The sequence below is a fragment of the Pararge aegeria genome, chromosome 4 (genome assembly GCF_905163445.1).
Source record: "Pararge aegeria chromosome 4, ilParAegt1.1, whole genome shotgun sequence".
NCBI lineage: Eukaryota > Metazoa > Arthropoda > Insecta > Lepidoptera > Nymphalidae > Pararge > Pararge aegeria.
The window spans coordinates 9,522,906-9,538,132 of NC_053183.1; the positions used below are offsets into that span (position 1 = coordinate 9,522,906).

Below are 15,227 nucleotides of genomic sequence, written 5' to 3' on the forward strand. Positions count from 1 at the left end.
TTTTATAATCTAACCAATAAAATATCGATGTGGTTGTATATTTACATTTTGAATAGATTGTAATCTATTTATTAAAAATCTTTCGTTGAAATGAATAATCACCCATCATTGCCAGCTTACCCCTAATATTTACAATTGAATGATTTAAAAAATACTTTTAACCGTCGGACTGCTCAAACCCCCAGAAAACTAGGACTATTTATGTGTGTATGTTTGTTCAGATTTTTATCTCATGTAGAAATTGAACAAGAGTTTATATATCCCTTATCATTGATATAGGAATGTGGTAACAATGACAACATATAAATTTATAATAACTGGAGTTAGGAAATGAATTTTCAAGGCTGCACAAAGAAAATATTTCAATTTTTGCACTAACACTTTATTTTTTATTTTATAATAACCGTTAATTTTTTATCAAAGTCGATTTTTATATAAATACCAGGATCAACATGATGAAGTTTTGCAAACGTTTTTATTATTCTCTTTTTTCGTTACCTGTAAAAGTTAAAGGAATAGATATAAAAAACAACGTATTATGCAGTAAAAATGTATTTTTTCACAACAAGCGTAACCACAATAAAAAATATATATAACATTATAACAAGCTTTTTAAAATTTTAATTTCATGTCAATATTTCAAATATCTCTTATGTTATAAAATATTTTTCCATCCATCAATAAACATTATATTTACTTACAAGCTTGGAAATTATCCACTCCGAAATAAGGTGTTATCTATTTATTAAATCTTCTGCATCATCTGACACATCAAACAGATCTTAGTAATGAAGATTTATTAAAATCAACTGCGGATATTTCTTTTTAGCTATTATATATAATTTAATATTTTTCATAGCTAGACAAAGTATAATCGTATCTTTTTAATGAATCGCGTGAGCTAAGATATCTCTTTGCGACTAAGATATTCTTACCGCGAACAAAAATGTAAACGGTGATATTCTTTATTCAAGCAAATCCAATTGGACCCTTACAAAAATCTTGATCAGTTTGACCATAGCATTCGATACATTTGAGGGTGAGAATATACTTTTAGTTCACGCAAACCGAAATGCAACGCGTATCAAGTCAATAGATATAAGAAGCGTAGAGTAGGCCACATGGTCCCTTCAGAAAACTGTATGATGGAAAATAAGTCAGCAGCTACTATTAGGAATACGCTCAAGGCGCCTTATCACCCGCGTTTAAGAACGGCTCTATCCTTTATAATATTTCTTTATACATTGGGTGTCCCTTAAATTTACTGTAAGAAATTTCTTTGCACCGGGCGACGGAAACTAAAGTTATGACACATAAAAAATTAGATTTTATTAACGATAAGTTACAATCTAAGATAAATCTTTAGGATTAACTAAATGGAAATAATTCATGCGATTAATATAACGCTTTCATTGGAATTTAAACATAGCTTACCTAATTAAAACGAATATACATATACCGCTACTCTGAATTCTAGGTATTTCCAAAATGTCGATTTACTCGCAAAATTTACTTTTCATCGAAAATTCTTCTAAGATAAATCTTCAGGATTAACTAAATCGAAATAATTGTCGAAATATACGTATAAATGTTATCTGTACTTTTAGAAATACTAGTCTGTGATTTTTTAAATGAATATTTTATAAAAAAAAACATCTTTTGATTGTTTAGATACATTTAGACCTAAAAGTGTAAGTAACTGAAATTCATAAGAGTAGCTTCGATTGAAAAAATTGTGTTTCCTCAAGCATTTTGTAGGATCAACACATAGGTATTTATACATACAAGAATTAGTGAGCACACGAACTAGTAAACGAATAAAGAAATTATTTTGCAATGACTAGATATAAATCAACTAAAAGTATGAACTGACATTCAATCTCAAATATATAAAAATTCGACGTCTGCTGAGAACTTTCAAAATATTAAGTAAATAATAAAAAAATCACAGTTATTTTATGTAACTTAGAATTTATGCAGACAATTAAAAGCGATTGATAAAACGCTTTCATTGGAATTTAAATATAGCTTACCTAATTAAAACGAATATACATATACCGCTACTCTGAATTCTAGGTATTTCCAAAATGTCGATAAACGCGCAAAATTTACTTTTCATCGAAAATTCAGATAAACTTAACATTTTGGATAATAATTACTTAAACTAAATACACTATTAATCCAATAAAAGGAGTAACCACATAAAAGGCAATATACATCCGTTCACACGTTTTGCGTTTCTTCATTGTATGCCATCGCAATTCAATATTCTTCAATTAAATACTATCATATTCTTCATAATTAAATTCCGTAACAACTGAAGGTTCTAGTAAATCTTTCTGGGGATTTGGTCGCTTCTCACTTTTGGACTTTTTGTGTTTGCTCTTCTTCTCAGTCCGATCTGATTTGTCACTGTAATCACCTTTGTCTTTATCCTTGGACTTCTTTTTTTTGTGTTTCTTTTCCACCTATGGGATTCAAAATAATTCCTGAGTTTTCCAAAGATATTTCAAAGATATTTCAAATTGTTTCGATTTTTAATATATCTGTTAAAAAACTCCGAAACGTCTACGTGGCTTCAAGGAACGTGTCTAATTTATTGCAAATTATTCAATTGAAAGTTCATTAAAAATAGAAATTAAGCTTTTTTGGACTAAATTAATCATAAATCATTCACACTGATTCGAAATTGCGCCTGTTTGATTGTTTGTTACATAGGTAAAACATAGGTTACAGCTAAACTGATCTTGATAACATTTGGCACACATGCAGCTTCCATCCTGGAAATAGTTATAGAGTATTAGATATTCCGGAAACGCTGCTGGTAAGTTACCCGGGGGTTATAAAAAAATAGCATTTTTTACTTATGCATGGCTTGACAGCTGAACTTATTTAGGTGCAATTTTTGCCAATATAAACATATCTTGGTGCATAGTTTGCATTTTGAGGACGGCCATAACATACAGTCTTATCCCAGAAAAGTAAAGGATTCCTGGTTCCTGGTATATTAAAACCCAAAATGCACGCGTATTGTTTAATAAATTACCTTTGTATCGAGTTCTTTAGCATTATCAGGATCTTCACCACCTATCGTAAAAAAACCATTTAATTAAAATATTTTGAAAATAAGTAAATAATAAATAAACTACTACACATCGCCATCTAGCCCCAAAGTAGGCGTAGCTTGTGTTATGGGTACTAAGATAGCTGTTGAATATTTTATAGAATATAATACACATAAATACTTATAATATACAGATAAACACCTAGACACTGAAAAACAATCATATGTTCATCACACAAACATTTTCCAGTTGTGGGAATCGTACCCGAGGCCTAGGACTCAGAAAGCAGGGTCGCAGCACACTGCGCCAGTCGGCCGTCAATTAGAATAAATAAGCCGCCGTAAATAAGATTTGGTTTAACGGATGAGACGACGGCCCATCTTATGGTACATAGAAAGCCATCGCCTATAAAAAGAGCAACACGTCAAAGGGCATGCAAGGAATACGTCCTACAACATGCCGCATAGTGTCCATCGACACGAGGCTTAAACCTGAAGCCTTATCTGCCCGTAATTACTCCAGCAACCATAGGCTTCATACCCGAACACAGCAGAAACAATCAACGCGGTAGTACTTTCCCAAGACGAACTCTGTCACTAAAATCTCTACTTCTACTTATAGTTTAACAGTTAAACATTAAAAATAAATATTCAACTTACCTTCTGGAGATCTTCTAACACTAGAATCCCCGGCCCAAATTGGATAATCAGAATGCATGTGGACATTCTGATCTCTACTGAGTATAGAAAAACTGTCATTGTTATCTTCTCGGTCCTTACTTATTGTTGCTTGCATTGAAAACATGTTGGACAGTGTTTCATCTTTAATTGGATCTGTAGCAACCTCTGCACCTACCACCTCAGCAGGTCTAAAAGGTGGCCCATTGTCTACTTCAAGGTCATCTTCATCTACTATTACTTTAGGATTCAACGTTGTTTCCTCATCACTATAAATAAAGTTTTTTTTTGTATTAAATAATCGATAATAACCAACTTAAGATCAGATCATTGTGGCCAACAAATTACTGTTTTGAATAATATAAACAAAGATGAACATATCGTCAAGTGTAGGCCGATAACTAAGAGCAAATTGACGCGATTCAAAGGTGAAATATCATCCAAAATTCCTGCCCTTGCCTTTAAGAACGGTCATCCTGACAGCATTTATGGTACGCTCTTTAATATTATAGAAAATGAATTTAACAAAATATTCAATTTCAAACATATAGATTTCAATAAAAAAATAAAGTTTAGCGATTGGGCAACTATTGGCATATACAAAAGTAGAGATAATTTGTATGAGCTCTATAGTGAAAAACAATATAACCATACTCCAGCTTTCCTACAACACGTAAAAATGTACTCTAAAACGTTTAAGAACGTTTGCTTTCATGCTAAGTCGCTATACTTTAAGGATCAAATCATAAAATCGGATAACAAAGTACAAACAACCTGGAAAATTGTTAATAATGAAACTGGGAAAGCTAAATCTCGCAACGTAAACTTTGAATTAATTATTAATGATAATAAAGTTACCGCTGACAGTGAGGTTGCAAGTACCTTTGAAAACTTTTTTCAGAGTGTTCCTATTTTGTTGACTGATTCACTTAATTCTTCACCTACTGCAGCTCAGAGTTTATTGAGGAACAACGTTAATGAGTGCAACGTTTTATTTAATTTTAAACATATATCTGCATATGATATAATAAAGAATTTTAAGTTGTTGAAACAGAAAAAAACCGGTGATTTATGGGGTATGTCTGTAATGGTAATATCTAACATTATAGACGTTATTGCCCCTTACTTAGCCATACTTTTTAATGAATGTGTTGATAGAGGTACTTTTCCAAATTTAATGAAACATAGTAAACTTATACCTCTATGTAAATCTGGCAATAAAAACGACATTAACAATTACAGACCCATTTCAATCTTACCAGCTCTTAGTAAGGTCTTTGAAAAAATTATATTTAATCAACTTTTGAATCACTTCAATGTAAATAACTTACTACATCCGGAGCAGTACGGTTTTACTAAAGGTCGTAGCACCACGGATGCAGGTGCTAAACTTTTAAAACATGTGTACGATGCCTGGGAACGTTCGCAGAATGCCATTGGTGTTTTTTGTGATCTATCCAAAGCATTCGATTGTGTCGATCATAAAACCTTGCTTCTTAAACTAGCCCATTATGGTATCAAAAACGTTGCACTAAATTTGGTTGCCTCTTATCTCAGTGACAGAACCCAAAGGGTTTGCATAAAAGACATTAAGTCGCAGGGGTCGGCTACGTCAATGGGTGTCCCACAGGGTTCAATCTTGGGTCCCTTTCTATTTTTGGTGTATATAAATGATCTACCACACCATGTCAGTGAAACCTGTGACATTGTACTGTTTGCTGATGATACATCTCTAATTTTTAAAACTGATAGAGGTAGAGACAACTCTGACGATGTAAGCCGTGCTATGTCGCATGTGTCGCACTGGTTTACTGTCAATAAATTACTTTTAAATGCAAAAAAAACTAAGTGTGTGGAATTTATTTTACCAAATGTAAAGAAAGTTAATAAAAATATAATAATAAATGGAGAATCACTAAAAATGGAAGATTCCACAGTTTTTCTGGGCATGACTTTGGATTGTAAGCTTCACTGGGGTACCCATATAGATACACTAGCAGGTAAACTAAGCTCGGCTGCCTACGCCGTCAGGAAAATTAGACAGATTACTGACGTAGAAACAGCAAGACTTGTTTACTTCGCGTACTTTCATAGTGTGATGTCTTACGGGATCTTATTATGGGGCAAAGCTGCTGATATTGAAACTATATTCATATTGCAGAAAAGAGCTGTACGGTCAATATATAAACTTAAATCACGTGAAGAAATGGTCATAAATTAGTGACATCTGCATATCGTCTGCGAAACGTGCAGAAGTCATTTGTGGGATTGAGTATACGCTTTTATAATATGATTCCTAAGGTAATTTTGGACCTACCAATACATAAGTTTAAAGAATGTGTTAAAACACATTTATTACAGCGAGGTTATTATACAATTGATGAGTTTCTTAATGACAAGGTTGCTTGGAAGCATCCGGCTCCGCTTTCATCTCTCACAAGATAGAAAAATATAAAATGTAAATTTTTGATGTTGGAAAAGAGCAACTGCTGAGTTTCTTGCCGGCTTCTTCTCGGTAGAATCTGCCTTCCGAACCGGTGGTAGTCACTACACACGGACAGACTTGACGTTTCAAAAGTGCTTGTATTAGGCCTACTTGAAATAAATGAATTTTGAAAATTTTGAAATCATATATTTTTTTATGGATTGTGTTTCCACATAATGAAAGGATTGGGTTCTTCTTCAAATCTTTACTAAAAAGGAAGAATAAAGCGATAAAATAAGATAATATACATAATTTAATTATTTACATCTCCTCTAACTCTCCCACTAGCTTACTCAAACTTTTCTAAGTTATGTGCGTTTTAGGCTATTAAAATATCACTTGATTCAACAGTGAAGGAAAACATCGTGAGGAAACCTGCATGCCTGAGTGTTCTCCATAATGTTCTCAAATGTGTGTGGAGTCCTCCTATTTGCACTGGGTCATTGTGGGAGGAGACCCGTGACCTGTACCGGGTGGGCCGGCAATGGGTTGATATGATGCTGATGATGAATAAATACTAATAATAATTTATTTATTTCATATAGAAAAATGTATACAGCAGGAATCTCCTTACGGACACAGAGATACTCTATTGATTTGTGCACAATTATTTTCATTATTTGGTTTATCCACACTAATATGATAAATGTGAAAGCTTGCTTAGTTTGTTTATTTTTTACGGATGTTTCACTGAACCGCTGAACCGATCTTAATGAAATTTGGCACATAGCTCGTATCCCGGAGAAGGACATAGGATACATTTTGTTTCGGGACACTTAAGGGTTCCTAGGGGAATCATAATAATATTTGTTTCGTAATCAATGTTGCCACTATTTCGCTTAACCTCTGAACCAATCTTAACGTTACTTAGTAGAGAGATAGAACATTAGAGGTCGAGAAATAAAATTAAATTAAATTAACAGTACGGGTAAATATTACGGCGCAGGCGCAGCCACCGGCGCAGCTAGCATTGAATAATTAACATTATATTGCTATTCCTATAACCGTAAAAACATTGAGGAAGAATTTAAAGAATTGCATAGTTTTATACCTATCTGTCTCGTAGTTTATCTCCTGATTGGTATTGGTTATAGGTCCTAGGTCTTCCAAAAAGCTGCTATCCAGAGTACCTGCGTAAAACTCGTCCAAGGCGCCTGACGATCCTGATACTGACACATTATTACCAGACGGTGTACTTGGTATGCTAGAAAATAAAATATTTGTAAGTATATTAGTTTCTCCATCACATAGTATCTAGAAGTTATATAATAAATAATAAATAAATATACTACGACAATACACACTCCGCCATCTAGCCCCAAAGTCAGCGTAGCTTGTGTTATGGGTACTAAGACGACTGATGAATATGTTTATGAATAATATACATAAATACTTAGAATATACATATAAACACCCAGACACTGACAAACATTTATGCTCGTCACACAAACATTTTCCAGTTGCGGGAATCGATTCCACGGCCCTGGGCTCAGAAAGCACGGTTGCTGCAATCGGCCGTCATAAATTCTTACCATCCATACTTTTAATAATTATTATATTATAATAAATGGGAAATTGTGTTTGTTAGTTTGTTTGTCCTTACGCCCTAAGTAAGCAATCAATCGACTTTATTTTTGGCGTACAGTTTAGCAGTAGTAAAAACTCTTACTGTATTTGTAAAAACCGAATAAACGCGGACTACAGCAAGTTATATTATAAATACGAAAGGTTATTTGTTTGTTTATCGTTCTTTCCTCCCGAACGTAATAATCAATCTTCTTGAGTTTTGTTAGTTGAAAGGACGGAAAGTATCATAATTCCTCAGGCTATTTTTAGATATGGAAAGACATCAAATTCCCTCAAATTATACTCAAAAACATAAAAAATAAGTCTTTAGGTAAATACAACGCCAGGACGCCTTTTCTGCTAGATTTTGTATGGATCTGAGTAGGGTACGATAGAAAGGTTTAATTTGTCCATGAAGCATTATAGTACATTGGTTCATTTGTTTAGGTTAGTTACCTATCTTGTGGCAGTTTCGAAGGTGTCATCTCCATACTGACTGGCGGCTTGGTCTTCATCAAATCAGAGCTCACATATTGAGTCTGTTTCACTTGAGATTGCTCAAACTCTTGGGGTTTGGCGACAACAGGGTGCAGAGACTGCGCTAACTGTACAATAAAAATTTACACGTGTTGATTTATTGTATATTCCTACTTAAGCCTTAATAACATCGACCTAACCCAAATCTGAGTTTGATAAACAAAAAGAAAGTGGCTTAGAAATGTCTAATAATCTAGCCACAAGAGTTTGTACTGTTTAAACGTTGCTCTTGTCTTTCCTACTACCATTAATTAGCTACTGTCGAATCAGTAAAAAGAAGTCTTTAAAACTTTTCTGATCTGTAATTTATTATCAGTTTAACGTACAATTATTATCAGTTCAAAACGTAACCGTATATATATGTATTTTGATTTGAAAATCTGCACCTTTAACTAAACCCATTTATTTCCATTATATCGTCTAATATTTCATTTATATACATTCTTAAAAAGGTAATAGTTTCCTTAGTAAGCTAAGGGGGCTGATTATTTTCATCATAATCATTACCAATAGATTCCCGGCGCACTACATGGCATGGGGCTCTTCTCAGAATAAGAAGGGTTTCGCCCTTATCGGAACTTCACGTGCCTTTGAGAACATTAAAGAAGAGAGAAGGACACTTAGGCATGCATGTTTCCTCAAGGTGTTTTCCTCCCCCGTAACAGAAACTGACATTTTATTGCTTAAAACGCACACATCTTCGAAAGTTAAGAGGTGCTAGGGATCAAACTCGATCCAGAAAATGAAGCACAATTCCACTGAAACACTAGGCTATAACCGCTTCTGATCGCTGCTTCTTTTACTTCCATAAAACAAAATTTATTTTACGGTAAAACCGCATAGAAAGTAACAGAAGGGCGCATAAAAGATTCTAGAAAAAAATAGCATGACGTAAACCGATCAAGGTCGTCGCTAGGCGCCACTATCCCAACAGCAATATATAAGAAACAATATCCCATATTATAAGTAGCGAAGACGGGAACGGATGGCTACATATTAGAAAGGAAAGGAGGCAAACCTATGTACGAGTCAATGGGATATCAACTGCTTAGATCCTCGATGCCTCGCAGTTTGATGGTAGAAAGTTCCCGTTTGGTTCAGTAGAATATGTAGATCAGTTATCCCAAATCTCCGAGGCGTACCCAAAGTACAACCATAAAGCTCGAACGTACGTTTAGACAAATTCCGTACACATTGAAATTGCGATCTAATCTGGGTGATCGTAAGATGTAATATAGAATGCACGCAACTTTTATAGGCGGTATTTGTAGAGATTAAAGGAGTGCAACTTCTGTACTTACAAGTGGATTCACATTAGGTGGTATGATAGGCTTGCCAGCGCCTAGAACGATGCTTGGCGAGCGTTCGTTAATGACCCGCGGCTCCTGGTCCGCGCTCTGACGCCGCTTGTTCGCCAAGCGATCGACGAACAGGTTGTAGTGAGATTCCTCGGAATTCTGCCAACATATAAATACAGTTTCACTCGTCGTCTTTCGTTCTCTTTTTTACTTCCACAATTCTCGAAACTAAACTAAATTGGCAGATCTAAATGTGACGTCACTTTCTACACAGAACATAGTGTAAAGAATGGCACTTCGTACTTTTAGAGCTGTCAATTTAGATATTTGTGTACAACAGAATTGGCACCATAGTCCAATTAATCTTTAATCCATATTGTTTCCTTCTGGCTTTACACAGATTAGTCACAATGTCAAGTTTTATCCAAGTTAAGAACCTGCAGGACATAGTGTGAAAAAAGCAATTGATTTTACTGTTAGGTAACACAGATAATTTAAATAAATTAGCATTGTTTCCTAGCAGTAAAATCTTTCTTATTAAATTTTTTAACAGATATAGGAAGGACTTTTCAGCCATATTTGCAATTCTCATAGTATTATTTATAAGTTACAAATGTCACTATACTTTGTCAATATACCTGCTCGAAACATGGCTTCAAGTGATATTGGTATTTTTAGATAAATGGAATGATATTTTTACCTGAAAATCATCAAGTTCATTTTCTATGTCCTCCATATCCTTTTGATTTCTTTGCAGTTGTTCCAACAAACTGCTTTTTTGTAGCCTTAGGAATGGAATACTGAGAAACTTATGCAGTAATCTCAAACCAAAACCATTTCTCATTGATGATTCTGCGTACCGGATAGGTGCCGTTCTTGAATATGAAAATTGATAATGGCATATAATAGGCTATCTAGCTAGCAATTAAAACAATTTCAGTATTGGTTATAAATTTGACGATAAAGCCGAAGAGTTTGTTTTTTCTTTGCTAAACTAAGAAAGGTTATAGGATCTTTAACATCATGCTATGACTAGAGGAGAAACGAAGCAAAGCATAGCAAACAAAAAGCAAAGTAAAAAGGCTGGCTGGCGGCGCGATGCGTTTGCTTGGGGTACATTGTGTACTATAGAGGATGAAAGTTATTTCTAATACTGCAACTTTCTGTGAAACTGTACAGCGGGGAATCAGTAGCTATTATAATCTTTGTTAGTGTTTCTCTCACATTGCACTGCCTCAAGTACAAATAAGGCAAAAATTACATGAGATTTCACATTGCAGGATTTGACTGATTAAAAGAACATTTATACCTCGAAGTTTTCGCATGGTATAAGGCCTGTTCAATATGATGAGGGTGCACTTGTCTATGGTGTTGCATGTCACAATGATTGCCAAGAATCACCACAGGTAGATCAGCGGGGATGCGACTCAACTCTTTGACTACGTATTCAAAAGTCCTAGAAAGATAATAATATACAAACTTACAAATAATTAATAATGTAATAAATTTCATAAAAAAAAACACCTGATACAGCTACAGGTAACAAAAGGTGGCTTATTAATATCTGTAGCACAGAAGCCACCAATGCATTGACTTATAGGAGGTACAGGATTTGTTTGGGGGGATGGATCCATATAGTATTTGAAAAGTTGAAATAGACTAATATAAAATATAAGACCATTCAAAATCAAGAACAAAGGACCTACCACGGCTTGGTTATATCCAGCATCAAAATAACACCTGTGGCATTTTTATACACATCTAAAAATGTTGCATCTAACACTGGAGTATCATATTCCTCTTCAGGTACTGGTGCTGACTGGTTCTCAAGTTTTAAGCCAAGTGGTGGCTTCTTCTTTGTGCGACCTTTATCTACTACTTCCCATACTTCTACCTATAATAAGTGATAACCTAATATAAATTTTAAGGATAAATTAAGTTTGAAGCAACATTTCCTCTAAGTAAAGTCAGCTCAGCAAGTAATAAAGTACTGAGCAAATTTTAATGAAGTATTGACTAATAAAGGATAGGGAAGTCTTCTTGCAAGGTTGGAGACAAAAACTATATCCAAGGGAAAAGGCATATAATAGGGACAATAGAAAAAAGGAATTTTAACCCTATTCATTATTACACATGTATTAATTGTATATTGTTTTCCACTTGTGCATCAGTTGTAAAGTTGTGGGAAACTTTTGTCCTTCCCCTGGGAAAAAGAGCTTAGCCAAGATTACAACATAATGATATTAAAAATGATGAATAGTAATAATAATAAAATGGAAATAATCTGCCTGTCTTCTAAGCTTATCATTGATTTGTAGTATGAAGGATTATTTACAAAACTTGAATATCTTGTAACTTAATCTTACCTTTACAATGAAATCTGTGTTTTTATATGCCCAATGTATTGGTGCAACTTGTATTTGTTCAGTAGGCACATACTCTTCAGTAAATGCTCCTCCTTGTAAACGCTGTAGGAGACATGACTTACCAACATTTCTGTCGCCTTTGATCAAAATTTTCACTAAAAAGAAAACAAGGTATCAGATTTCTTCTATCAGGTATCAGACTTCCTACTTGTCTTATTAAGTAAAAAGTAATTTAAAATATTAAAAACCAATAAAAACTTTAAAAGTTAAACCTCTTCTTATATTTATAAAACATACATATAAATGTTTAAGATTGTTTACATTGTAAAATTTTTAAAAGTATATTTATATTTTAATAATTCCAATCCAAGAAAAAAATACTATATTTTTTTTACAGAGAACGTTTGTATTTAAAGTAGGCAAGAGTTATTTACTATTAAAATGTACGCCTCTAGAAAACTTTTTCTGCAAGGAAGACGACATTGGCATCGGAGCTGTGCATCGATCATCGCCACTTCTCGTTAATTTCTTCAATGCAGAGAACATATTTTATAATTTAATTTTTAATAACAAACCGGGTGACACCGAAAAGCGAAATGAATTAAACTTAAAACACGACACCTTCAAGTAGTTTTAAACAATCAGAAAAAATCAAAACACTTCATTCAACTTTCAAGTTTCAATAAGTCAAATAACTACTATAAATGACTTTTTTTTTTTTTCTTTACCTATTTCTTTAGGCAAAGGAATATCACCGTACAACCATTACCCCAATTGTTTATAGTAGTTGTCGCTAGAGATGGAAAATCGATGAATTATAGAATCGAACACAGTAAATTATTAAATATCAAAAAGTATACAGTTATTGCAAACATAAAAACCCGTTACAAAAACCCGTAAAAATATTGGATTATTTAGAAAGATCGGTTGTTGTGTGATTTTAAATAGCCTATGTTATAAAACTTTTTAGAAGAATGTTGGGTTTCTTGAAGATTCTTGGGTCCAACTTGTACAGTTTAGGAGATTAGCGTGTTAAAAGTTTAAATTAACAAAAAATTTACCGTCGTGGGACATCCAAGGCAGATGTGAGACATTATGAATTTAATCACTGGAGACATGGCAGTACGGTGATATACCTTTGCCTTTTCCTTACGGGAAAGAATGAAGAAAAAGTTACGCCAAAATCTAAATGTCAATGTTATTTTCATTTTTCATATTTTAATGTCTGTGGCTGTGTTTGAGGTTATGTTATGGTGGTTGCAAGTTGGAGTTATATATATTTTTTTAAATAGAAACCAAGTGGGTTTTTAATCATTTTGCTGCACAAACTAATAATTATCAATATTTTTAATATGAAGGTGATACATTAGTGTTCAGTGATACGACACAGTCCATTTTTCCATAAAATATAGTTGCATCACTAAAACTACGTTCAGTTGTAAATTACAACTTGTAATTACATTTTATTTCAGCTATATTAAAGAACCTCTGAAATTGTAGACCTGACAGTGTACTATAAATCCACATAATGTCTAGCAGCGATAGCAACAAAGGTAGTAACAGCCAGGAAAAACCTGGTGATGGAATACGCGGAATGAGATCCACTACAGCCTTCAGAGTGGTTAACTTCGAGTTGTATGCCAAACCTGTGTGTAATTATTTAATTTTATAATGTAACATTTACAATTTAAAGGTACAGACTTATATTTCATGATGTTTTTTGTTGTTCTTTCAGAATATAGTGATAATGAGCATAGGCCTAACATGTTTTGGTATTGCTCTAGGATATATAGCCTATATGAGACAAAAATATGAAGCAATGGGATATTATTCAGCAATTGATAAAGATGGAAAAGAAATATTTGAAAAGAAGAAATCTAAATGGGACTAAGAAATAAGAATATATACAGTGTAAACTCCATGTAATGTCCCTCGATTTATCGGCGAAATCCCTAAAGCGTCAAAACTAATTGGTTTTGGTTGGTTTAGCTTGTTTTCCATACAATGATACATTCTACATAGCATTACACCCACCCTCAATAACAACAACAATTGAGTAATAAAGTACCTTTTAAGTTGCTAAAATTACTAAAAACTGTGCAGCTGTGTACATTTTTTTTGTCGCTTTATTATCCTAGCCCACAATAAACTCTACTGTCAGCATCATCCATACGAACGTTCTGAGAAATTCGTTCTTTAGTTTACGAATTGGGATTGCTTGCATGTGTAGACTTGTTGACCATGACGAATAAGACTGAGTCGTGGATTAGCTATACGTTTTCATATACTTAGTTGTTCACAAACAACTTTTTCTTTTTCTAATTCAGATTTTTCTTATCTCCATTTAACGCCAACTCTTTATAACGCCAAAGCACACAGTGCCCTCAGTGTCGGTACATAGAGTTTACACTGTATTTGGAATGTTAATAATTTAGGTTTAGTCACTTGTCTTAGAAATTGTAAATAAATTTTAAATTATTAAAGCTTGTTTTTAACCCTTGATGCTAAAATAGTAGGGTGTGAACCAATCTTGATTTTTTTTTTTGTTTGTTATGTGAATTAGTAATCTTAGCTGTTTAATGAAAATCAGTGCAAAATGGATGGATAGTTTTTCAATACTCCCTCAATATGGCACACACTATGGCAAATTAAAATATGAAGTTGCTGCCACCACAAAACTGCAAAAAATGTTTTTTTTTCACCTCAATATGGGTAACCAATGCTAAGGCTTGACTAGTAGGATAATAGAAGTTGAATGTTTTTTTTAATTTTAAGGTAATATATTATGTATCACATTTTACAGATCTTACATGAAAACAATGATAGCAATTGGTGATTTATTCAACTAACAATTGAATTATTCTTTTATAACACTTACTATATTAATAAAATAATTGCAGTTTATAATATGGCTTTTGGAAATTTTACTTTGCATTTACACCAAAATTGGTAGTATTTTAAACTTTTTAGTAACTACCCATAAAAAGTTTAAAACACTATGTTTATATATAAATAAAGTAACTAAGAAAACGCAATCAATTATTACGGATGGACCAGCTATTACTTTTTATTTGGTCATTTTCATTTGTATCTGCCGCCATATTATAAAGTCTGGATTTATCGTGTCTTGATGACGAATGCCGCAAGGTCCTCAAAGTATCGACAACAAAAATAAATTGATATCGATTTCGATAAATTGAAATAAATCGATATATCGGCCGAACAGAGTTATT

General features: G+C 33.3%; 2 protein-coding genes across 2 annotated transcripts; one reads left to right on the forward strand and one right to left on the reverse strand.

Annotated features, from left to right (window-relative positions):
• Nucleotides 1-644: 644 nt before the first annotated feature.
• LOC120623238 (rab-like protein 6) lies at nucleotides 645-12,670 on the reverse strand. The gene is made up of 11 exons (XM_039889156.1): nucleotides 12,429-12,670; nucleotides 11,995-12,149; nucleotides 11,335-11,522; nucleotides 10,938-11,084; nucleotides 10,329-10,503; nucleotides 9,632-9,787; nucleotides 8,250-8,398; nucleotides 7,279-7,431; nucleotides 3,725-4,011; nucleotides 3,047-3,087; nucleotides 645-2,468 (listed from the first exon to the last, which is right to left on the reverse strand). Exons 1-11 carry the CDS (start codon nucleotides 12,538-12,540, stop codon nucleotides 2,277-2,279), a joined length of 1,755 nt encoding a protein of 584 aa, XP_039745090.1. The 5' UTR covers nucleotides 12,541-12,670; the 3' UTR covers nucleotides 645-2,276.
• Nucleotides 12,671-13,209: 539 nt separating this feature from the next.
• On the forward strand, nucleotides 13,210-14,522 carry LOC120623447 (small integral membrane protein 8). Its single transcript, XM_039889479.1, has 3 exons — nucleotides 13,210-13,352; nucleotides 13,467-13,642; nucleotides 13,730-14,522. Exons 2-3 carry the CDS (start codon nucleotides 13,523-13,525, stop codon nucleotides 13,883-13,885), a joined length of 276 nt encoding a protein of 91 aa, XP_039745413.1. The 5' UTR covers nucleotides 13,210-13,352; nucleotides 13,467-13,522; the 3' UTR covers nucleotides 13,886-14,522.
• The last annotated feature ends 705 nt before the right edge of the window (nucleotides 14,523-15,227 follow it).